General features: G+C 40.9%; 1 protein-coding gene, 1 long non-coding RNA gene and 1 pseudogene across 4 annotated transcripts in view; 2 read left to right on the top strand and 1 right to left on the bottom strand.

Annotated features, from left to right (window-relative positions):
- Positions 1 to 7,374: 7,374 nt before the first annotated feature.
- Positions 7,375 to 10,373, bottom strand: LOC141517384 (uncharacterized). The gene is made up of 2 exons (XR_012476838.1): positions 10,053 to 10,373; positions 7,375 to 8,368 (listed from the first exon to the last, which is right to left on the bottom strand). It is a non-coding gene; the product is annotated as an uncharacterized LOC141517384 (long non-coding RNA).
- The window catches only part of BBS7 (Bardet-Biedl syndrome 7), a 57,312-nt gene continuing 43,227 nt past the window's right edge, over positions 10,279 to 24,363 (top strand). The window contains exons 1-3 of one of the 3 annotated variants that reach the window (XM_074228341.1): positions 10,279 to 10,467; positions 14,697 to 14,762; positions 17,789 to 17,851. In XM_074228341.1, the coding sequence (XP_074084442.1) occupies positions 10,432 to 10,467; positions 14,697 to 14,762; positions 17,789 to 17,851 (165 nt within the window). In that variant the 5' untranslated portion in view covers positions 10,279 to 10,431. Of the gene's footprint in view, positions 10,468 to 11,301; positions 11,387 to 14,696; positions 14,763 to 17,788; positions 17,852 to 24,363 lie in introns of those variants that run through there. The other 2 variants (XM_074228342.1, XM_074228343.1) reach the window with 2 other exon arrangements.
- On the top strand, positions 14,738 to 22,028 carry LOC141517382 (isocitrate dehydrogenase [NAD] subunit alpha, mitochondrial pseudogene; annotated as a pseudogene).

The raw sequence follows: 24,363 nt of genomic DNA, 5'->3' as shown, positions 1-24,363 counted from the left end.
ATCTGACTAGAACTTCCTGGTGACCCAAATACAAGATATCCAGGGTCCCATGAGTCCTCTCCTCTTCTCTTCTGACCACTCTATCAGGTAGCACAGGATCAATGCTCTATCCTGAATGCAGAGCCTCTCCCTGCTATAGCTAACTTAACCTCCCTTTGGCAATCTGAATCCTAAACTCATGCCTTCACTACCATACTTTCCTGTGACAGTATTAAATATCATTATTATTAATACTATAGCATAGTATTAAAAATTTAAAAAGGAGAATTCGTAACAAAGAAAGAGAAAATAATTATATATTTAAAAACTTCAGTGTGAGAGTATTTACAAAAATATAAAATACCTTGATTGATAGAATAAGAAATAGATGATTAAATAACCCAAATTGAAAAGAATTGAAAAGGCCATTGCATTCATCCCCCCCCAAAAAAAGCAGGAACAAATAGATTTAAAAGTAAACTCTATCAAATATTCAAGGAAAATTTCAAACTTTTTAAAAAAATAGGAAAAGAGCGAATCATACAAAATTTCTTCATAGATAGACAAACAGATAGAAATCTATATTGATATTCATAAATAATTATGCAAAATAGTAATATTAATAAAGGGACTATAGAAACATGTTAAAAATATTATATGCTATGACCAAGTTGGATTAATACCCAAGGTAGGTTCTAAGTCTGGAAAAATTCCAAAGCTAATAAACCATACTAATTTTTTTTTTTAGGTTTTTGCAAGGCAATGGGGTTAAGTGGCTTGCCCAAGGCCACACAGCTAGGTAATTATTAAGTGTCTGAGGCTGGATTTGAACTCAGATCCTCCTGACTCCAGGGCCGGTGCTCCATCTACTGTGCCACCTGGCTGCCCCCATACTAATTATTTTTAAAAATAATTCAATGATTACATCTACAACCAGAATTCAGTTTGACAGTATAAGATTTGTATTCTTTCCCTGGTCTGGAAAAAGACATGATCTATTCTGTGGTCTAAACTAGATTGAGAAGGGTGATTTCAAAGAAGCCTCTCTGGTTTCTGGGCTCTTTACCAGGGTTAACCACCTGACTAACATCATGCAGCCTGATATGGCCAAAGTTCTGTAATAGATTCTCTTTGTTCTTGGATTGGGGGGTAAACTATAAACCTCATAAACTATTAAGTCCCAATTCTACATCAACAGAAGCAGAAAATCTTTTTGATAAATTATAATATTCATTTTTTAACATCAGCAATAACAAAAATCCCGAAAAGCATGGGAACCTTTCCATTGCTCAAGACTGGGATGTGCCATTACAATAAAAATGGCATTACCATACCAGTCATAGAACTTGGGGAAAATGAAATTCATCTAAAGGAATCAAAAGTCAAAAATCTCAAGGCAAATAATGAAAGGGGGAGGGAGGAAACAGGCCTAGTTGTTCCAGACCTAAATTTTACTAAAACACAGTAATCATAGGGGCAGCCAGGTGACGCAGTGGATGGAGCACCGGCCCTGGAGTCAGGAGAACCTGAGTTCAAATCCAGCCTCAGACACTTAATAATTACCTAGCTGGGTGACCTAGCTGGTTGACCTTAGGCAAGTCACTTAACTTCATTGCCTTGTCAAAGAAAAACAACCCAGTAATCATAAAAAACCATTGTGAATGTGTTAAAACTAGGAAAATTGATAAACTGGGCAGATCAGGTACACACTACCCAGAAGCAACTGAGCATGGTAGCATTGTAGTATTGTGTTCAATAAAGCCAAAGACTTAATAATTACCTAGCTGTGTGGCCTTGGGCAAGCCACTTAACCCCATTGCCTTGCAAAAAAAAAAAAACTAAAAAAAAAGCAATATTATTAAAGCCAAAGATTCTAATTACTATGGTAAGAATTTGTTATTCAATAAAAACTGCTAGGAAAATTAGAAAGCAGGCAGTTGTTGTAGGTAGGTTTAAACCAACATGCTATGGCATTAAGTTCCAAATGGGTTCAGAGCCTAGATTTAAAAGTTCACATTAAAAAAATAGAGGAAGAGAGATACTTTACACTATTAAATATAAAAAAATAACTCTTGACAAAGCAAGCAGCTTAGGATCACAAGAGAAAAAAATGAAGCATTTTATTGCATAAAATTGACAAGCTTCTGTCCACATAAAATCATTGTAATTAAAAAGGTCGAAATCTTTACAAGTTGTTTTTTTCTGGAAAAAGTATTTTTTTTCACATTAAAATTCATTTTAATGGTCTGAAAATTCAATGACAGATTTTTGATCCAATCGTTTCCATTTAAAAATTACCCAATTTTAAGAATGAATGACTTAACAAATGTCCAGAAAAAATTAAAACATTCCTTTCTTCCTGAAGCTTTTACAACATATTATAATCATTACCAGTCTTTTACTATTAAATTATCAATGACCAATTGACAAAAACTTAAAATTTTACTGTGTGAAAAGAAATAGTGAAAGGGATGGATTAAGAGAAACTTGGGAGGACTTATATGATTTAAAGCAGACTGAATTTGCTGATTAAGATTGGGGTGGCAGGGGGTGGCTAGGAAGCCCAGTGGGTAAAGCATCCACCCTGGAGTCAGGAGGACCTGAGTTCAAAACTGGCCTCAGACACTTAATAATTACCTAGCTGTGTGGCCTTGGGCAAGCCACTTAATCCCTCATTACCTTGAAAAAACAAAGCAAAAAGATCATTCTGAGATGGTCTCCATACCAAAAGCTGCTGGGTAATTCCCAGAGAAATAAAATGTTGTGCCTAATCTATTTGGGGTAGCCAGGTGGTGCAGTGGATAGAGTACCAGCCCTAGAGTCAGGAGTACCTGAGTCCAAATCTGGCCTCAGACACTTAATAATTACCTAGCTTTGTGGCCTTGGGCAAGCCACTTAACCCCATTGCCTTGCCAAAAAAACCTAAAAAAAAAAAAAGGTTGGGGTGGCAGCTGTTATACAGAATATTCATTTAGCCTTTGAGCCTGCTAGGCAGATTTAGTGACTTGCTGTGGCAGAGCTTGCCTTGCTGACCCCAACCATAAGGGTTTGCTTCATATCATGATGGGCAAAAATGACAAAGAGGAGCATCATCAAGGAAACTCTCCAACCACAGGCTTACCTAGAATCATGCCAACAATGGCAGCATTTCAGGAATTTAGGGTCCTTTTATAGCTTCTTAGCACTACCATGATCAACCTTAGCTTTCAGTTCAACAACCTTGCAAACAATGTGAGCCTTGTGACAATTGGGAACAAGGACATAGCCAGCCCTGATTTGGTCTGGTTAGGACTATTGGTGGCTCATTTTTGCTTTACCAGCAACATAAACATGATGGACATCTCTGATGCTTACATATTTGAGGGTTTCTTTTTGTAATTAGTATTTTATTTTTTCAATTACATGTAAAGATGATTTTTGACATCCATTTTATAAAAGATTTCTGAGTTCCAAATTTTTTTAGATTTTTTTATTAAAGATATTATTTGAGTTTTACAATTTTCCCCCAATCTTGCTTCCCTCCCCCACCCCCACCCCACAGATAGCACTCTGTCAGTCTTTACTTTGTTTCCATGTTTTACCTTGATCCAATTTGGGTGTGATGAGAGAGAAATCATATCCTTAAAGAGAACAGAATTCTCAGAGGTAACAAGATCAGACAATAAGATATCTGTTTTTTTTTTTCCAAATTAAAGGGAATAGTCCTTGAACTTTGTTCAAACTCCACAGTTCCTTATATGGATACAGATGGTACTCTCCTTTGCAGACAGCCCAAAATTGTTCCCACTTGTTGCACTGATGGAATGAGCAAGTCCTTCAAGGTTGAACATCACTCCCATGTTGCTTTTAGGGTGTACAGTGTTTTTCTGGTTCTGCTCATCTCACTCAGCATCAGTTCATGCAAATCCCTCCAGGTTTCCCTGAAATCCCGTCCCTCCTGGTTTCTAATAGAACAATAGTGTTCCATGACATACATATACCACAGTTTGCTAAACCATTCCCCAATTGAAGGACATTTATTGGATTTCCAATTCTTTGCCACCACAAACAGGGCTGCTATAAATATTTTTGTACAAGTAATGTTTTTACCCTTTTTCCTCATCTCTTCAGGGTATAGACCCAGTAGTGGTATTGCTGGGTCAAAGGGTATGCACATTTTTGTTGCCCTTTGGGCATAGTTCCAAATAGCTCTGAATTCCAAATTTTTCTCCCCCACTTCACTTCCCCCCTCCCCAAGATGGTAAACAATCTGATATAGGTTATGCATGTATAATCATGCTAAACTTAGTTCCACATTAGTCATTTTGTGAAATAGAACAAAGGGAAAAATCATGAAAGCAAAAAACAAAGAAAATGAAAATAGTATGTTTCAATCAGCATTCAGACTTCATAGTTCTTTCTCTGGATGTGGCTAGCATTTTCCAACATGAGTCTTTTGGAATTGTCTTGGATCATTGGGTTGCTGAGAAGAGCTAAGTCAATCATAGTTGATTGTTGTGCAATGTTCTCCTGGTTCTACTCACTTCACTCAGCATCAGTTCTTCCCAGGTTTTTCTCAATTCTGCCTGCTCAAAATCTTTCTTATAGCATAACATTCATATTGAATTACATTTATATACCACCACTTTAACTATTCCCCAACTGATGGGGATAGATAGGTGTATATGTGGTAAGAGAGATAAAGGAGGGGAAGGTGGAAAAGAGAGAGAGGGAGAAAAGAGTTTGCAGCACTTTTTGTTGTAGCTAAGAAAGGGAATGTGTAGCAGTTTTCAATTTTTTGCCACCACAAAGAGTTAAAATAAATATTTTTGTACATGTAAATCCTTCCCCCTCCCCCTTTTTAATGATCTCTTTGGGATTTGGACCTAGTAGTCAAAGGGTATGCCTTTGATTGCCCTTTGGGCATAATTCCAAATTGCTCTCCAGAAAGGTTGGATTAGTTCAGAACTCCACCATCAGTGCTTTAGTGACAGACACATTCTTAAAATTGAAACCCCTTTTGAACTTCACTCAGAACTCCATGGCTTACTTCACTTGTAATATTCCCTTGAGCAAGGGTCACTATCAAATCTGGTGTTAGAATGCTGGTTTCCACACAGTCGATAGGTGTAGTAACAACACCCCCAGTCTTGTAGACATCTTGGGGGGTAGTCAGCGGCTGGACAGTTGGATGAGTTGGGGGCAAGTTTCAATTTAAAGCCTTCAATAGTTCTATTAGCATTAATAGATTTATGGGTAGTTTTTCATCCCTTGAACCAAGACATATTAGAGGGTGACTCCAACCTGATACTGGCACAAGAGCCATTGTACCAGGGGTATAGCAGATTTTCTTAATATTAGTCCTGACTTCCTTGAAAATTTTCTCCAAACTCTTCTGATGGTGGGTGGTTTGGTGGAAACCATTGTGACCCCAGCAACGATTGGTTATTTCTGACCTAGGACATAGGCCAGAAAGGTATACTCAAAAGATGAGCCATTGTTTGAGATACCAGCTTCAAATTTGAGAATGCCAGCAGCACAATCATGGCAGCAGAGTCAGTCTGAATGCTATCCTGTTCTTGACTGTGTCTGTGTCCTAGAACATCAATAATAGTCACAAGAAGATGTTAATCCTGATACCATAATCACATTCAGCCTTCAGTTCATCTAAGATCCAGTCACAGTAGAAAGATTCTTTCATATCTTAGCAGCCTCCTTCTTGAATTTCTCAATGTTTCCCTTATTAGTCCCGCATTTGTAGATGAGATGACCAGTAGTGGTAGACTTGCTAGTGTCTACATGTCCAAAATGACAATGTTTATGTGAATTTTTCTTTTGTTAATTTTTGAGGTGACTTAGTGATATTTTTTCACACTACCTGTGCTCCTAAGTTCTATCTCACAGGCATCACGCAGGCAAATATTATTTTTTTTGCAAAGCAATGGGATTAAGTGGCTTGCCCAAGGCCACACAGCCCCATGGCTTACTTCATTTGTAATACTCCCTTGAGCAAGGGTCACCATCAAGTATTAAGTGTCTGAGGCCAGATTTGAACTAAGGGCCTCCTGACTCCAGGGCCAGTGCTCTATCCACTGTACCACCTAGCTGCCCCCAAATATGATTTTTTAAAAAAAAGGAAAATGACAGTTCTGATAGGACAAGCATACTAAAGTATTCTTGGTGGAAGTGTGATTCAGTCCAATCATTCTGGAAAGAAATTTGGAACTGGAAAGCAATCACTAAACTAAACACATACTTGGAGCAAGTGATGCCACTGTTATGTAGAGAACCCAAAGGGATACTTTAAAAGGAAAAGGATAAATAAAAAGATTATAAATAGGTAAATTAATAGGCAAGACAGAGAGGAAGAGACAGATGGAGAGACAGAGAGAAAGACTGAACAAATGATATAGAAATGTATTCAAATTTTATTCTGTGAAAAGAAATAGTGAAAGGGATGGCTTAAGAGAAACCTGGAAAAGGACACCAATCAATGTTGGAGGGGAAATGGGACATTTGGGACACTAATGCATTGATGGTGGAGCTGTGAACTCGTCCAACCTTTCTGGAGAGCAATTTGGAATTCTACCCAAAGGGCAACAAAAATGTGTATACTCTTTGATCCAGCAATACCACTACTGGGCCTATATCCTGAATAGATCATTGAAAAAAAGAGTAAAAACATCACTTGTACAGAAATATTTATAGCAGCCTTGTTTATGGTGGCAAAGAATTTGAAATTGAGGGATGTCCATCAATTGGGGAATGGCTGAACGAATTGTGGTATATGTGTGTCATGGAACACTATTGTTCTACTAGAAAACAGGAGGGACGGGATTTCAGGGAAGCCTGGAGGGATTTGCATGAACTGATGCTGAGTGAGATGAGCAGAACCAGAAAAACACTGTACACCCTAACAGCAACATGGGAGTGATGTTCAACCTTGATGGACTTGCTCATTCCATCAGTGCAACAATCAGGGACAATTTGGGGGATCTGTGATGGAGAATCCAATCTGTATCCAAAGAACGAACTGTGGAGTTTAAACAAAGACCAAAGTATATTCAATTTTTTAAAAAACCTTGTCTTATGTCCTACATAATTTTGCTATCTCTAATATTTGATTTCTTCCTCAAAGATGTGTTTTTTTTCTCTCAATACATTCAATTTTGATCAATACCTATCATGGAAACAATGTAAAATGCCTTCTTTTGGGGGAAGGGGAGGGAAGGGAGCGAGGGGGAAATTGTAAAATTCAAAAGCTTACAAAAAATGATAGGTAGAAACCACTATTGTGTATAATTGGAAAAGCAAATATTTATATAATAAAAAAAGAAAATAGACTAAAAAAAGGAGGAGCGAAATCTGGGAAAACTTGTATGAACTGATGCAGACTGAAATGAACAGACCTGGGAGAACATTTGTATAATAACTTTAATATTGTAAAGAAAAACAAGATTTAAGAACTCATTCTTAATCATGACCAACCATGATTCTACAGGATCAGTGGGGAAACCTACTATCCACTTCCTGACAAAGAAACACCAGGCAAGAGTTGTGGGATGAGGGGGATGAGGCATATATAGCTTTGGTCACATGGTGCACAGAAGCACCAAGCATTAAAAAGATGGGCTTTTCTTTTTTTTGGTCAAGGATTGCCAAGTGTCTTCCTCATATAATAAGAGGGAACAATCCCAGAATATCTGTGTGTGCTGTGACCTGGAGCCAAAGTGCTTTAATTTTTCATTATCACACATATCTGAAAGTAAAGTTGTCCTCTGGCCTTTTCATTTGGGGGGTTCGGATTTTATATTGTTTCCCTATTTCTTATCTTTTGACTCCTCCACTGGTGCATTGTCTCTAGGACCTGGCTTAACTTCATCTTGAGGGATAAAGCGCTGCCTGGCATCCCTGCCAGAGGACCAGGATTAGCTCCTGCTGCTTTCCCAGACCTCTTTTTATCACTGGCTCTAACCTGTGTGTCTGAACCTGAAAAAGCAATTGAAGCCTGTCCAATTGCTCCTTTCCTTCCCCTCATTTCCTTCACTTGGTTGGACAGAATCAAGGGCTGACCATTGCTTCTTGAGTGTTGGGGATTGAGGCTTGGGAGGGTATCTGGGAAGAATCTGTAGCTGAGGTTACAACCCTAAGAAGTTCATGCTTCCTGCTCCCAACCCAAGGAGGGTTGATAGGAGCTCACCAAGAGGGTGTTTGGGTTAATTCTGGTTCACTATTAATTCATTAACTACTTATCATGTCCATGTCTTCTTGTGAAATATTTTCATTACTTCAGCCTGGTCATATAATTGTTCTTTTTTGGTCTGGTTTAGAGAAGATGTTTTTTTCTGCCATTTTTCTGGTCATATCTTCACAGTTTTTGGTCAAAGACCCCTCTCTCAGATCCGGTATTCTGGTAAAGAAAAAAAAGGGAAAGGAAAGAAAAAAGCAAGATTAAATTTGGAGTCCCAGGACTCTAGTCCAAGTTCTGGTATGGTACTTATGGTATCTCCATGAATTTGGGCAAATCATGTTCCCTCTTAGCGTCAGGGGTACATTGAGAAGGCTAGCCTAGCCCTCAGGTTCCGGTCAGCTTTCAATCTGTGATCTGTTCTGAGTTCTGCCATTCTATGCTCTGAGACCCTAAACTATCACTTTTATTTCCTAGCAAAATATGAGGCCAGTTTCTCATCTAAGTCATGGGAGATTTGAAGAGGGAGAAGTTTGGAAGAGCCACTGTGTTCTGGTATAGTGAATCAATTAGAGTGGTACAAAAGGATTGGGACAGAGTGCAAATCTGACCTCAGACTCTACTAGCTGTGTGACCTGCGCACATCACTTCACCCTGTTGGCCTCAGTTTCCTCATCTGTCAAATGAACTGGAGAAGGAAATGGCCAACCCCTCCAGTATCTCTCCCAAGAAGACCCCACATTGGGTCATGAAGAGTTGGACACAGTTAACATACATACACTCTGTTAAGTTAAACTTACGGGACAGCTAGGTGGCGCAGTGAATAGAGCACTGGCCCTGGAGTCAGGAGTACCTGAGTTCAAATCTGGTCTCAAACACTTAGTAATTACCTAGCTGTGTGGCCTTGGGCAAGCCACTTAACCCCATTGTCTTGCAAAAACCTTTAAAAAAAAGAAAAGAAAGAAAAGAAACTTACCTTTCAAGTATTAAAAGGGGAAAGAGGGAGGAGGGAGGAAAAGGGGAACTAACAGAAGGAAGGGAAGGAAGAAGGGGCAAAGGGAAAGGGGGAAGAAAGGGGAGGGGGCTGATATAGGAGGGCAAACACACTGAAGGTGGTGGTATTCAGAAACAAAATACTGGGGAATATGGATAAAGTGAAAAAAGGGGAAAAATACAAACAGAGGGAAGAAGAGTCAGACAGGACAAACAAGTGAACACCAAAAGGACTGCTTTGCAGCAGTGAGGGCCCAGTTGAGTAGTGACCCAGTGAACCATTTCATGATGTTTTCCCAGTATCATTTAGTAGTACAGGTAGAGAAGTGATCCAAGGCTGAGGCTTGCTGGGGCGTGTTGTCAATATGGTAAGGAGACTCAAGGGCCTCAAGAGAAGAGGACATTGTAGGGTTGAATTGATTTACCAAGATGGGGGAAGGATGAGAGCCTCGCTAGCGAAGGGGTGAGGATATGGGAAAGAAATGAAGGCATGAGGCCTGGAAGTCAGTGTGGATGAAGAGGGTTGGGGATTCAGGGGGCAGGGATCCAACGGGGGAATTTCAGAGCTCATGCACCTGTGTAAGGGTAAAATCGAGAGTGTGGTCATTTTTGTGGAGGGGCCAAAGTGGGGTGGGGGAGTGGCTCAAGGGCCCTGAGTGGAGGCACGGGGAGCTCAGGGGTTTGAGGGGGGTGAGTGTGTTCATCCCCCAGGAGGAGGGCAGAAGCCTAGCGGTGGGAGGAGACCCTCATTTCTCAGCCGGCCGCTCTGCTTTGGGATTTCTCTGACGCTTCCACCAGGCTTCGGGAGCTCCTTACTGGGCTAACTGTCCCCGGCCTCCTGGCACCTGGGCCCCTGAGGGGGAGGGGCCGCACCTCCACGCCTCCCTGTCAGGAGGGCGCTCTGCCATCTCACCTGCCGCGCCCTCGCCAGGACTTTTCTGATGCGGCTCCCTACGAGGCGGCCGCCTGCCCCCTTCTGCCCCCACTGGATTATAAGCCCTGGCACCCCTGGCACCCACTTCGGACAGCCCGGCCCGGGAGCGCAGGCGCTTAGTGAGTGCTTGTTAGCTCTAATTAACCGGGGCTGGGAGAGCGAACCGCGCGTCACCGTCGTCATGGAAACAGTTCCCGGCGCCGGGCTTCCGGCCCGCCGGCCGGGCGTCAGGGAGGCTGCGCGGGCGCCTGGCCCCTCTGGCTCCCGGCGCTCCCATTGGGCGCGGTGGAGGGCGGGCTTAGTGCGCGGCCCCGCCCCGCCCCGGCCGCGGCCCCGCCCCGCCCCGCCCCGCCCCGCCATGGAGCTGGCCCTGAACCGCGCCGACTATTTACAGGTGAGAGACGCGGCCCGAGCGGCCGCCGCCGCCCGCCGCCGCCCGGGGAGGGGCGCGCCACGCGGCCTCCGTACCCCCTCCCGCCTGCACGCCTCCATCCCTCCCCTCCCCCATCCTTCCTCCAGCCCCCTTCTCCGTCCCCTCGTCCTCCATCCCTCCCCTCCCCCATCCTTCCTCCAGCCCCCCTTCTCCGTCCCCTCGTCCTCCATCCCCATCCATCCCCCTCCTCATCTCCCCTTCCCCCTTCCCTCCATCACTCCCACCCCCTCCCTCCCCATCCTTCCTCCATTCCCATCCATCCCCCTCCTCATCTCCCCTTCCCCCTTCCCTCTATCACGCCCCCTCCCTCTCATCCCTCCTACATCCTTCCCTTCTTCCATCCATCCCCCTCCTCATCTCCCCTTCCCCCTTCCCCCTTCCCTCCATCACTCCCACCCCCTCCCTCCCCATCCTTCCTCCATCCCCATCCATCCCCCTCCTCATCTCCCCCTCCCCTCCTCCCCCCTCTCTTCAACCCTACATCTCCACCACTCTCCCCTTTCCTCATCTCTCTACCCCCCCATTTCTCTACTTTCTCCTCATTCCCTCTTCCGAGCTCTCCCCTTCTTACTTTCACAGGACCCCATGGCCAGATCTTGGAGGACCCCACTCATTTTTCAGATAGGGAAACTGAGGTCTAATGGAGGAGGAAATGACTTGCCCAAGGTCACACAAAGGCTTGTGGAGTTAGAGATAGAGAGCTGGAAGGGGCCTCAGAGACCTTCTGACCCAACATGTTGCCCCCAAGTTACAGATAAGAAAACTGATGACATTTCTTTCCCCAGAGCAGGTCAAGGGTCATTACCTAGAGCAGAGCTATCCAACATGGAACCATCAACACTCTCCCAAATGAATAAAAATGCACCAGGACATGGATAATGTGAGCAGGTGGTTCTCTTGAGTGGATACTTGGGAAAACTTCTGTGTGGTTTAGTGGCCTTCATCCCTTTTTGAGTTTGACCCCAGCTAGGGGCCCATAGTGCATAAAGCACTAGGCTTGGGATCAGGAAGACTCCTTTTGTTGAATTCAAATCTGGCCTCAGACACTCACCAGCTGTGTGAACCCAGACGGTCGCTTCATTCTGTTTGCCTCAGTTTCCTCCTCTTTAAAATAAGATATAGAAGGAAATAGCACAAACCATTCTAGTACCTCTGCCAAGAAAACCCCAAAGGGGTCATGAAGAATCAGTGACATCTAAAACAATTCAACAGAAGCACAACCAGCCTAGAGAGTTACCTGTCTTGAATCTCATAAAGTTTATATGCAGCTGATGATGTTTGTCCTTTGTTCTCAAAGGACAGTTCATAGCTTCATGGAGGTGATGCCATGACAGGCACATGAATTGATTTTGAATAAGGTGGGGCTGTACTGCATCCCCAGCCTCCGTTTCTTCTCCAGAGCCATCTGGGTCCAGTGGCCAGATGTGAGTCAGGATGACTGGAGATGGCCCTGGATGTGAGGCTATCAGGGCTAAGTGACTTGTTCAAAGTCACACAGCTACTATATGTCAAGTATCTGAGGATGAATTCAGGTCTTCCTGTCTCCAGGGCTAGTGCTCAATCCACGGTGCCACCTAGCTGCTTATGTTATTTATTTATTTATTTTGAGTTTTACAATTTCCCCCCATTCTTGCTTCCTTCCCCCATAAGGCAGTCTTTCCATTGTTTCCATGATATACATTGGTCCAAGTCCCCTAGCTGAATGAGTTTAGTGAGCAATATGTGCAAAGCCCTCTGCTAAGCCCCAGGGTCAGGTACCAAAAAAAGGAAGACAGTTCCTGCTCACATTCTAATGGAGGTAGATAGTGAACCCAACTTTACCTTGAGTACAAATTATTTTACTGATATATATATATATATATATATATATATGTACATGTATATACATATATATATATTTGTGGCTCTTTGTATCTTATTTAAAATCTTCTTTTGCTCTAAGTAACTGGAAAATTAATTTGGACAATATATGCTAATCTGCATCAGTGGTGGAGCTTTCCTTCTAGTAATCCACCTATACTAGTGAAAGGACCTTTCCCCTCCCTCCAAATGGACCTGGCACTAAAGACAAAATGAAGCAGCTCCTGCCTTTGGGAGGTTCCTTCCTATTGTATGGGAACAATGAGTACCTAGAAAATTCAGTTTCCTCTGTTTCCAGTGCTTGTACTTTTGGGGAGGGCTCTCACTACTAACTGGGGTGTTGGTCACCAGGCTTGGTACACCATGATGGATATACAGAGAGACACACAGAAAGCAGTCCCTGCTCTCCAGGAGCTCCCAGTCTCAACAGGCCAACATTTTGATCATGTACAAACCATCAGAGTCAGCTGGGGTCAGTCTTGGGGGCAGGGGGAGGCACTAGCTCTGAGGGAGCTTGGGAAAGGATTCCTGGAGAAGGCAGAATTTTTACTGAGAATCAAAGGAGCCAAGAGGGGGAGAAAAGAGGGAAATCATTCTGGCAGAGAGATGGGAAGGGGATCACAGGATCACAGAGTATATGTAGGGGCTAACAGAAAGCATACGAAGATGTATGAAGACTGTGAAGCTTAAGTAGGGGTAGGTTATGAGGGGCTGAACTTTGAAGAAACTTAGGATTCTTAGTGGTGGATGAAAGCAAGTCTATAGAGGTATGGAGACAGACCATTAAGACTGGTGTGCTACACTGTAGAGTTGTGAAGGAAAGATAATGTGTTCTAAACCTGGAAGCACAGTCTGGAGACAAGTGAAGGGCTTGTCTTTCATCCCTGAATCAAACAAGAGCCTTTGCAGTTTCTTGAGCAGAGGGTGGTCTGATGAGACCTAGAAGATGAGAAGGTCATTGGAGTATCAAGTGAGAAGTGATGAGGACCTGAATCAGGGTGGTGGCTGTGTCAGAGAAGAGGACCAATGACATTTGAGATCTTGTAGTTATGGACAAGATTCCCAAGCCAATTGGATAAAAAGAGTGACAAAGAGGGAAGAGTCATTGATAAATATGAGATTACCAATCTGGATGACTGAAAAGATAGGGCTACTTTCAGCAGAAATAGAGATGTGCAAGGGAAAGGTAGGTGGCACAGAAGATAGAGCCCCAGCCCTGGAGTCAGGAGTACCTGAGTTCAAATCCAGCCTCAGACACTTAATAATTACCTAGCTGTGTTACCTTGGGCAAATCACTTAACCCTATTGCCTTGCCAAAAGAAAAAAAAAGAAATAGAGAAGTTTGGGAGAGGGCAAAGTTTGGTGGTGGGGGAAATAATGAATTCAAAGGTTGAGTTTGAGTTGCCTATAAGATAGGAGTCCAAAAAAACCTGTTATCTTATTATGTAATTTTGCTCTTATATTTTATTTTTCTTCATTAAGGATATGATTTCTTTCTCATCACATTCAACTGAGATCAATGTACACCATGGAAACAATGTAAAGACTAACAGACTACCTTCTGTGGGGGGTGGGAGAGGGAAGCAAGAATGAGGGGAAAATTGTATCAAAATAAATAAATCTTTCTAAAAAAAAAGATAGGTATCCAATGGGCAATGGGTGATGAGTACCTACAGCTTAGGAGGGAGGCAAGAGCCAGGTATATAGTTCTGGACATTATCTGTGGAGACCTTATTAGTTTATAGATAGACAATGAGAGAGAAAAAAGAGGGCAAAATTATACCTAACTTTCCCCCCATAAGGGGAGGATCCAATGAGGGGAAAAGAGTATGAAACTGCAGCACATTTTATGGCATTTGAACTAAGAGCTTTAATCATTTGAATTGGTTATCATCATTGTTCTCTTTGATCTTTAATAAATATTATCAATATGATCCCCAACTAACTATTGCATTACATTTACATATTTGCTAAGATTTAAGAAAATTACTTTATTAAAGAAGAATCTATATTTTGTTACTCTGTTTAAAAAAAACCCAGAGTTTTTAGAAGTATTTTTTCTTGGTGCCCCTCACCGCAATAATTAGTGTGATCATAAGCAAGTTTTCAGTGTTATTTATTTTGTAATTTAAAATATAAAAGTTCTTATTTCTGGTTAAAGTTGATGTTCTGACTTTGGAAAATTTTAGCATTCCTTAAGGATTCAGATTATAAGTTTGTCTTTAGTGATATTTATGAAGATTTCATTGGAAATGATTTCATCGGCTGAAATTTGTTTCCAGTGATCATAATTTATTAATTTAAAAACCCTCTGGCTTATGTTTTCCTAGGTTGGTGTGACTTCTCAGAAGACCATGAAGCTGCTCCCAGCATCAGGACGCAGAGCAACCCAGAAGGTGCCAGTTCTTTCCCACATATGTAGCAATCTCTGCTCATGTGTTTTCTCTTGAATTTGACTTAATTGTGAGAAATTGAATAGGGAAGGGAAATTTGGAAATTGTGTTTTTAAAAATGCTTTCTTTCCTTTATTAATTCAAAGGCTTCAATATTTGTATATTTGTGATCTCATTGATGAGGGATTTTTTTTCCCATCATTGGAGATCTGAACTCCATTTATCCTTCTCTCTGGTGATTCTTATCCACATTCTTCTGCATGTTCTGTACCAAGGATTTGCCCACTATGCTAGATTCTGTTCTTTAGTTGGTGGCATACCCAAGAGATATGACACTCAGAACAGATTGTAAACATTCCTTCCTCTTTATGGCAAAATTATTTTCAGCAATAATCATGAAACAATAATTGTATTAACCAGAAAAGAAATGAAGCTAGCAAAAATTGTCTTTTATTGAATTTTGCATATAATTGTACAGTAAAATGTCTTAATTTTAAAATATTGTAGTATTAAAAAGAAAAGAGAATGAAAGTGTTTTACTTGCCTTGCTTTTTTAAAAAGAGAAAAAACTTATACATACGTGTTGATTTTTCATAATAATGGATATTAATATCACAGTTTGTTTTTGAGCCTGAACTTCTGCAAATTTGTCAATGAGTTCCTCAAAATTTATTTTTATATATTCATTTTTGGGAGAGAATGGAGCCAGATTTGATATTCTGTTTTTGCTTAGGTCAAAGAATACTTTTTACTAATTTAAATTTTAAAAAGGATACTTTCATAGGAAACAACAGATAAACAAATAGTTAGAAAAAGTCTTAAACATAAACATAAGTTTTGTAAAGAGATTTATGAAAATCCCATTTCACAAGTAAGTTTAATAAAACCAAAACGACTGCAAAATACAAAGTTTAGGCGAGTACTAAATTATACCACCAATGTCACTTTATTTTCTTGATTTGTTCTTTAGTTTTAAAATATCAACCATTAAAAATAAGAATAAACTTCAATTTTAAAGATATATATAAATTCAGTAAAGTATTTCTTGCAAAAACTAAAATTGCATGTACCCAACAAAAATATTATGCTTTGCAGTTCCCATACTGTTTCACAGAATAGTCTTGTGAGACTGACTGGGAGTTCTTCAAATTAAAGGTCATTGCAGAATACAGTGTTTATTGTTTTAAAATTCTCTATAGGCAGTGCAGCCCCATGTTGCCTGTGCCTCAGGAGAACCACTCACACTTTTCTACCCTTGGGATTCCAGACCCTCAACATACATTTTGGGGATATGAGTGGGATCCTGTAGCTGTCCATGGCTCATCACTTGCATTTGCCCCAGGATTGGCCTATGCTTCTTGTTTGAGTGGAGCCCACTTGTCTTAGGAAGATGATTCTTACATAAGGGAGCAGTCTGGCTTTTGAAAAAAATTGCAGTTTTCCAGTTAAATGCTGGAGCCAACTCATTGTCCATCTATCCTGCCTGAAATCAGTCAAGCAATATTATTATGCACACATATAATACCAAATCCTGGCCTTAGGAACTGGAGATATACATACAGAGAATGAAATTGTCCTCTCTCAAGAAGCTTACATTCTATCACGAACCATAGTGTGTCCCTCTAGAAGTATCTACTTATTAAATATATAGAGAATAAGTATAGGGTAATTGGGAAGCAGGGCTGCAGCAACTGGGGAACTGAGGAAAGGCTTCATGGAAGTACCCAGAGACTAACTCAATGGGTGCCACTTTGAGCTGGATGTCATCTGTGGGAAGATCAACATACATTTGAAATTTGACAATCCAGACTCCACAAATAATGTTTATTGATTTTTTTCTTATAATCCCTGTAATGTTCCCTGTAGCATTGTCTTTGGATATATGTAAAGAAAAGAAAACCACATAAAATAGAACAAAGAACTGCTTCCTTTAATTAGTATTATTACTTTTTTTGGTGAGGCAATGGGGTTAAGTGACTTGCCTAAGGTCGCACAGCTAGTGAGTATCAAGTGTCTGAGGCTGGATTTGAACTCAGGTCTTCCTGACTCCAGGGCCAGGTCTCTAATCCACTGTACCATCTAGCTGCCCCAGTTTCCTTTAATTATTGATCACATTTTCAGGAATGGTACAATAGCATCACTTTGGCATGATCTGATGAACAAGATGGATTGTTTTTATATAAATGTGAATTCAGTAATTTCTACAGGGTGAGTATTCATTAGTTTAGGAGGATTTTTAGTCAACTTCTGAATGATGATAATATTGCCTTGCCAAGAGGATTTACATAGAAAGAAATCATCAGACATTTGGGTGATGGAGGCATCCTCTTTGGCTCCCTAGGAAAGAGTGCTTATTTTAATTAAACAATAACAAGAGTTAAAGATCTTGTCTCTGCTGAAATAATAACTATCTCTTTTGGGACTCAGTTTTCTCATCATAAAAGGAAGAAATTAGACAAAAGTAATTAGAAGTGGCTTCTATATAAAAATCTGTGATCACTATCTAAAATCGTGAATCAAATTCAGCACCTACCGGAATGCCATACTTCATCTGAAGACAAAATTTCAGCATTGTCTATTGTATCTTTTTGCCTCAATGCACAATGTTGCTTAAACCATTGCACACATATTGGGTGCCTCTTATGTTATTGAAGAATGTCAGAGGAAGCTATAGCATCTGGGATCTTTGAGGGATAATCTCTGGAAATTCTTAATGGGTGTTTGTCCTGCTGAAATTTAAGACAAATCTCCTCTTGTTCTCTTCTCATTTGGAGAACATGTCCTTATAATACATATCCATAACCTTTCCTCCCAGGTCCAATTTTTTGAATCTTATGAATTTTTGTGTTTTGTTTTTTGTGGATTTTCTAATTTGCACAAATCAAAGTAATATCTTATATATTGAGTATAGTATCTTGCGCAAAATCGATTCCCAAGTAAATATTTGTTGAATAATAAAATAGTAATATTTTTATGCATGAGTAATAAAATATAAAAGTAGTGACTTTATGCTGTTCAATTTGTCCAAGGTGGTTGTTGGAGATCAAGATGGTGTGGTTACATGTTTTGGCATCAAAAAAGGAGAAGCTATGGTAAGTGGAGCATTTTGGAATCTGCTTTTAAGTTTAAAAAGCCTCAAAATGAATATCTTGACGATGGAGACAGTATTTAAAAAAAGTTAAAAAGAAAACTTGTTTTGTATACAAGTACTTACACTGAATAGGGTAACAACAGAAAGCTTGGCATATATTTGCTTGATAAATGTCTTGGGAAAAGTCATTGCCACACATAGTTGGGAATAAAATGTATATAATTCCTTGTCCCAGAGACCTAAACTTAGATATACTTTCAATTAGCATTAGGGATTTTTTTTTAAATTGGAGAAAAATAATGATGGGAGCTCAGTTGTAAGACAAAGTGAGAAATTAAATATTCATTATTAAATGTCTTCCCTGTATCTAGCTCAGTAAGCATTGAGCTAGATAAAAAAGAAAGAATAGAAGACATAATTCCAGGAAATTACATTATGATAATAGATATATGAAAAAAAAATCTGCAAACAAATAAGACATTTGAATGTTATACATAAAGGCTCTATAGGGATTCAAAAAAAGATCATTTGCTTCTTGGTCTTGTGTGCTAAATTTGTTCTATTTAACCAACTTTTTTTTTTTCTCTCTTTTTAAAATATATAGTTTTTATGGTTGCTACTTTGTAGTATAGTTGATGAACTAACACTGCTAGACCCTTTTCCTCCTCCCCTTTTTTTATTATTTCCTATTCCTCCAGATGAATTTTGTTGGTTTTTGAGGGTCTGTAAAATAATCTTTTGGTAATTTAAATGATATGGTATGGAATAAATAAACTAATTTTAAGAAATGTGTCATTTTTATTATATTGCATAACCAACCTGTCATTCTTTTTTAATTTATATTTATTTAAGGCAGTGAGTTAAGTGACTTGCCCAAGGTCACACAGCTAGGCAATGATTAAGTGTCTGAGGTCTGATGGAACTCCTCCTGACTCCAGGGCCCATGTTCTATTCACTGTTGCTGCTCCCAACCTGTCTTATTTGCCTTCTGATATCATGAAGTTCATTTCGGCTTTTTTGAATTCACACGAAATACAGTAAATTCTGTTCTAATCCTTCCTTTTAAATTTCTATGTAGTTTTTGTTTTTAAAGTGACATTTTTAAAGTAACATTCACTGTTATGATTACCAATTATATTTGTCCCTCCAGCATATCCTTTTATACTCCCCACTTCCCTTGATATAAGGGAAAAAAGTGGTAAAATAAGAGAAATATGATCAACATCAGAAATGAGCAATTGGCACATAGCCACCACCACCGGGGCCTGAGGAGCGGACGCGATGGCTGGTTCCACATGGATTCCAAAGGTGGAGCGGACGTGATGGCTGGTTCCACATGGATTCCGAAGGTATCTTGGCTGCTGGGGGCCTTCAGCAACCCAAAACAGGTGACCCAAGGTTTGGCTGGTGGTGTACAGACAGTGACCTTAATCCCAGGAGATGGTATTGTACCAGAAATCTCAGCTTCTGTTATGAAGATTTTTGATGCTGCCAAAGCACCCATTCAGTGGTAAGAAAGGAATGTCTCTGCTATTAAAGGAGCTGGAGGAAAGTGGGTGACTCCTCCCGAAGCCAAAGAATCCATGGACAAAAATAAGATGGGACTGAAAGGCCCCTTAAAGATACCGATAGCAGCCAGACATCCTTCTATGAATCTCCTGCTGTGTAAAACATTTGACTTTTATGCAAACGTATGTCCCCGTGTCTCCATCGAAGGCTACAAAACCCCTTACATGGATGTCAATATTATAGCAATTTGGGAGAACACTGAAGGAGAATACAGTGGCATTGAGCATGTGATTGTTGATGGCGTTGTCCAGAGCATCAGGCTCATCACAGAAGAAGCAAGCAAGTGGATTGCCGAGTTTGCCTTTGAGTATGCCAGGAACAATCACCAAAGCAATGTGACCACTGTGCACAAAGCAAATATCATGCGAATGTCAGATGGGCTTTTTCTCCAAAAGTACAGGGAAGTTGCAGAAAACTGTAAAGATACTAAATTTAATGAGATGTACCTTGATACAGTATGTTTGAACATGGTACAAGATCATCCCAGTTTGATGTGCTTGTGATGCCAAACTTGTATGGGGACATCCTTAGTGATTTATGTGCTGGCCTGATTGGGGGTCTTGGTGTCACACCCAGTGGAAATATTGCTGCAAATGGAATTGCAATCTTTGAATCAGTTCATGGAATGGCCCCAGACATTGCTGGGAAGGACATGGCCAACCCCACAGCCCTGCTCCTGAGTGCAGTGATGATGCTCCGGCACATGGGAATGCATGATCACGCAGTAAAGATAGAAGCCGTCTGCTTTGCGACAATCAAAGATGGAAAGAGATTGACAAAAGATTTGGGAGGAAACGCCAAGTGCTCCGACTTTATGAATGAGATCTGCCTCAGAGTCAAAGACCTGGATTAAAAGCAGCGCCTAGGAGGCGCTGCACAGCAATCACTCCTAATGGACACAATAGAACAACCTGTTGTAGACTCGCTACTATCCGTGTATGTTGGGGTTGCATATTCGACGGAACAAACATTCTAAAGAGGGCCTTTTATTAATATATTCTGTGCCCAGAGACACAAGCAACCCTCTGGTGCCTGCTTCCAATGGACTTTTTTTCAAATGCCTTGTTTTATTTATTAAATGTCTCTGACGAAAATGTTTTATATATTGTAAGGATGGATTCCTGTCCTGTCATTTTTCCATTGTTAACCATTTTACACTTCAGTTAGAACAGTTCTTTTCCTCAACTGAAAGACTTGCTGTAAATATCAAGACACTGAATTAACAGGAGAAACAACTAACTTTTTAAAAAGAAACCCCTATTTTCCTTGGAGCATGTAAACCATAAGGGAAATAAAACCAGATCCTGACATAGCACAAGATGATATTCTTATAGAAATAAACGGGTATAAGAGGAATTTCCTGGGAGAGTCACACAAAAAGGATACAGATGATACATATTGAAGTTGTGTAGTGAACTAAGAAATAGAGATTTACTCTCCAAAAGCTTGACTGTATGCATGAATAAAGATTACAAACCTGAAAAAAAAAGAAATGAGCAATTGAAGTAGCCTGCTTCCTTTCTTTTTCACCACTTATCCTCATCTAGTCTAGAATTCTGATGACTCATTCTCCCATTTTTCATCTCTCCTTTTGATCCCCATTTCTGATCTATCCTCCAAAGTGAGAATTTGTTCTGCCTTCTTTGAAGCCCTTCTTTCTCTCTCCTCCTTGTTCCCTCCTGTCTTCCTGTTGAGTTTTAAAATTTCTTTACCTAGTTGGGTGTGTGTTCAACCTGTCTTTGTCTGGTTCAGACACGGGTGAAATTCCTGAGACTCCTTCCTCATTCACACACTTCTCTGTGTTTATATGTTCTTCTTATTTGTCAGATTTAGGAGAAATAAGTTCTCCCCCTTTCTTCGTCATGTTTTTCTCTAGTGTTTTCCTCCACCCTCCTTTTCTTTCTGTAGATTCCCAGGCCCTTGACTTTGCCTTTTTTTGTGAGCACAGAGGTAGGGAGTTTCAAGGGGCACTTGTCTCTCTTCACCTTAGAAGAGTAAGCTTTAATGCATCATTTAGCTTGTTCCAATTGTTCAGATATATTTATCTTTCTAGGCTTCTCGTTTCTCCTTTGTTTGCATGTCACAGATTCTACCTAATTCTGGCTTTTTCATCAGGGATGCTTGAAATGCCTCTGTTCTATTGAAGTCAATTTTTTTTAAACCATATAGCATCAAACCTGGTTTTAGGGATGAGAAGGGCAAAGGGATTTTAGGGATGGGAAAGGCAAAAGAACAAGCATTTCTCTAGTGCCTACTTTGGGTCAGGCCCTGTGCTAGGCAGGTTTCATGTGACCCTCACATTAAATCCATAAGACTGATGCTAGCAACAGTGAAATGACTTATCTAAGACATCTAGCCAGTATCTGAGGCTGCATTTGAACTCAGGTCTTCCTTATTCCAGGTCCATCTCTCTAGACATGACCTCATTGGCTGCTTCTTCCCTTTTTAAATTCTTTCACCTTGAAGCTAAGGATTTTGGTTATGACATTCCTCGAAATTTTGAGTTTTTTCCCCCCTTGAAGTTGAATGGTGGATTCTTCTATTTTTACTTTGCTCTCTAATTCAAATTGATCTGGGCAGCTTTCTTTTCTGATTTCTTACAATATGGTATCTAATTTTGCTTTGGTTTTCAGGTAGAGAGAGTGATTATTAGATGATCTGTTTTTGATTTGTTTTCGTGTAAGCTGTTGATAGCTAAGATCTTAAATTTTCTTCTATTTTTTCAGTCTTGATTTTGTTGTACTATAGTTTGATGTCTCATAGAGGCACTGAGTTCTGCTTGCTCCATTTTGGGGGTGGGGAGTTTACTACTTGGGAAAAGTTTTTCTTTTTCTTTTTTTTTTAGCTTTTACAGAGGGACAGTATTTTAGAAATACAAACATACCCTCCCTTAAACAGCTGGGGCCCACACCCCTTAGAGCTCAGTGTTTGAGGAGAGTGGGCTCAGATTTAATGCAGTCTCCATGTGAACTTTGTCTCACTAAGTTTCCTTCCCTCTGAACACACATGGCAATGACAGCTGGGCCAGGCTCTCTGGGCTACTTAATTTTGCTCCCTACTCTTTGTCTTTAAGCCTATCCTGACATGGACTGTACTTCTGGTAGCCCATGCTCCTTGACTTTCATAGCCAGCTTCACTCTCCTTCACCCAAAAAGAGAAAGAAGAAACACACGGATCCAGAGAGCCCTGTATTGATGGGTTGCACTGCTTGCCCCCCAAAGGGAGGGCTGGAGGCCTTGACCCCCACCCCTACCCTCCCAGAAGTTTGGTGCCAGGCTCTCTTGGGCAAGTGGAAGAATCAGAACAAACTGGACAGAATTTTTTATCTATTCTAAGCTAGAACTATCCTAGTCTTTTTTTTGGGGGGGGGGTTAAGGATTCTAATTTTATTTATAATTTCAGTTTTTATCTCTTGCTTCCTTTCTTCCAGCCTCTCCCTCGAACCAAAGTAATTCTGTTCTCTTAGCCTCCCTTTGGACTCCTTAAGGAGTTATTCTCTTCTTCTGAGTTTTACTGGTGAACTTCTCTTAACCATCATATATATTTCTTCATTGTTCATGGTGGCATTTTCTGCAGCCTTAGTTTATGTATTGGAATTTGGTGTTACAGTCTGACTGCTCTCTCCTGTACTCTAGGAGGGGGTGGACAAGCCCTGCAGTATCTGTTCCTCTGGTCCAGATGCTGCTGCTACACTTGTGATTTCATTGCCCTTGCCAGACCGTGCCTGGTGGCTCCATTTCCAGGTGGCCCCCTGCAAGGACCTCCCCCCTTCCCCCCATGGTTGTGATGCTCAGGCCATGGACTCAACCTATTTTGATGCCCCTGCTGGGTATTGCTGGACTGCTGTGGCCAAGGCCTCTTGGGAGCTTTGCAGCATGCGGGCACTCCCCTTCTCTACTTCCTTCTGGGTGGGTTCTGTCTCTGCTACACCAGCAGGACAGTAACTGGGCTCCTACTGGTCTCAGGTCCCAGTTTCTAGCACTGTTTCTTTCTGCCCTGGCTTCTCCTCACTCAAAATGTCCCAGTTTCTGGGCTGCTTATTGACATTTCTCTTTAGTTGTCCTCTCTGTTCCTGGGGCACGCTTTTAGAACTTTGCTGGGATGTTGTGAGAGAGCTGGACCTCTCTAGGAACCCTCCTATGACCTCTTAACCAGAAGTGGACCAGATGATCTTTGACATTCCTTCAGGCCTAAAGGTAAGGAAGGCTTCCAAAGGAGCTTCCATGGACTGGAGGGAAGAGGAAGGGCAGCTTGCAGGGGAAGGAACAGGTGCCAAGGTCTAACTAAGATCAGGTGGGGAAAAAGGAAGAATTGGTTAGGGAAGATGAGGGCAGCCAGGGAGCTGGGGGCGAGGAGGCTGAGGGTTTTGTACATAAGGTGAGAGTGGAAGGAGGGAACCATTATTGAGTGTTGCCCTTCGTTGTTGAAGAGAGTCAAAGTGGTACGACTGGGTCTGACTGGTTGTTTAGGCCAGAGGGAGCTAATAAGGCTCCGCACAGGGCGGGCACAAATAGTCCATGGGAACATTTGGAGTGGAGATGCCTCTAAATCTATGCATCTCCCATTTCCTTTGAGTATTTGTTGCTTTGCTCCTAGAACCCAGTGCCTTCTTTGATGTGGGGACATGGCAGGGAACCATTGTAAGCTTTTCAGTAAAGGAGGGACAGAAAGATTTTAGGAAAGTTAATCTAACAGTCAGTATTTTACTGGGTAAATTGAAAGGATGGCTGAATGCAAGGATACCAGTTGTAAATAAGATATAGTTTTTTAAATCATAAAGTTTTAAGGAAAAGATAAAACACAGGGGCAGCTAGGAAGCACAGTGGGTAGAGCACTTGCTGGAGTCAGGAGGACTTGTGTTCAAAAGTGATCTCAGACACTTAATAATTATTTGGTTGTATGATAAGGCAACCCTATTGCCTTGCAAAAATAAAAAAAAGATAA

This window comes from Macrotis lagotis, chromosome 3 (assembly GCF_037893015.1).
Source record: "Macrotis lagotis isolate mMagLag1 chromosome 3, bilby.v1.9.chrom.fasta, whole genome shotgun sequence".
Classification (NCBI taxonomy): Eukaryota; Metazoa; Chordata; class Mammalia; order Peramelemorphia; family Peramelidae; genus Macrotis; species Macrotis lagotis.
This window is presented reverse-complemented; position numbering and strand designations above follow the sequence as displayed.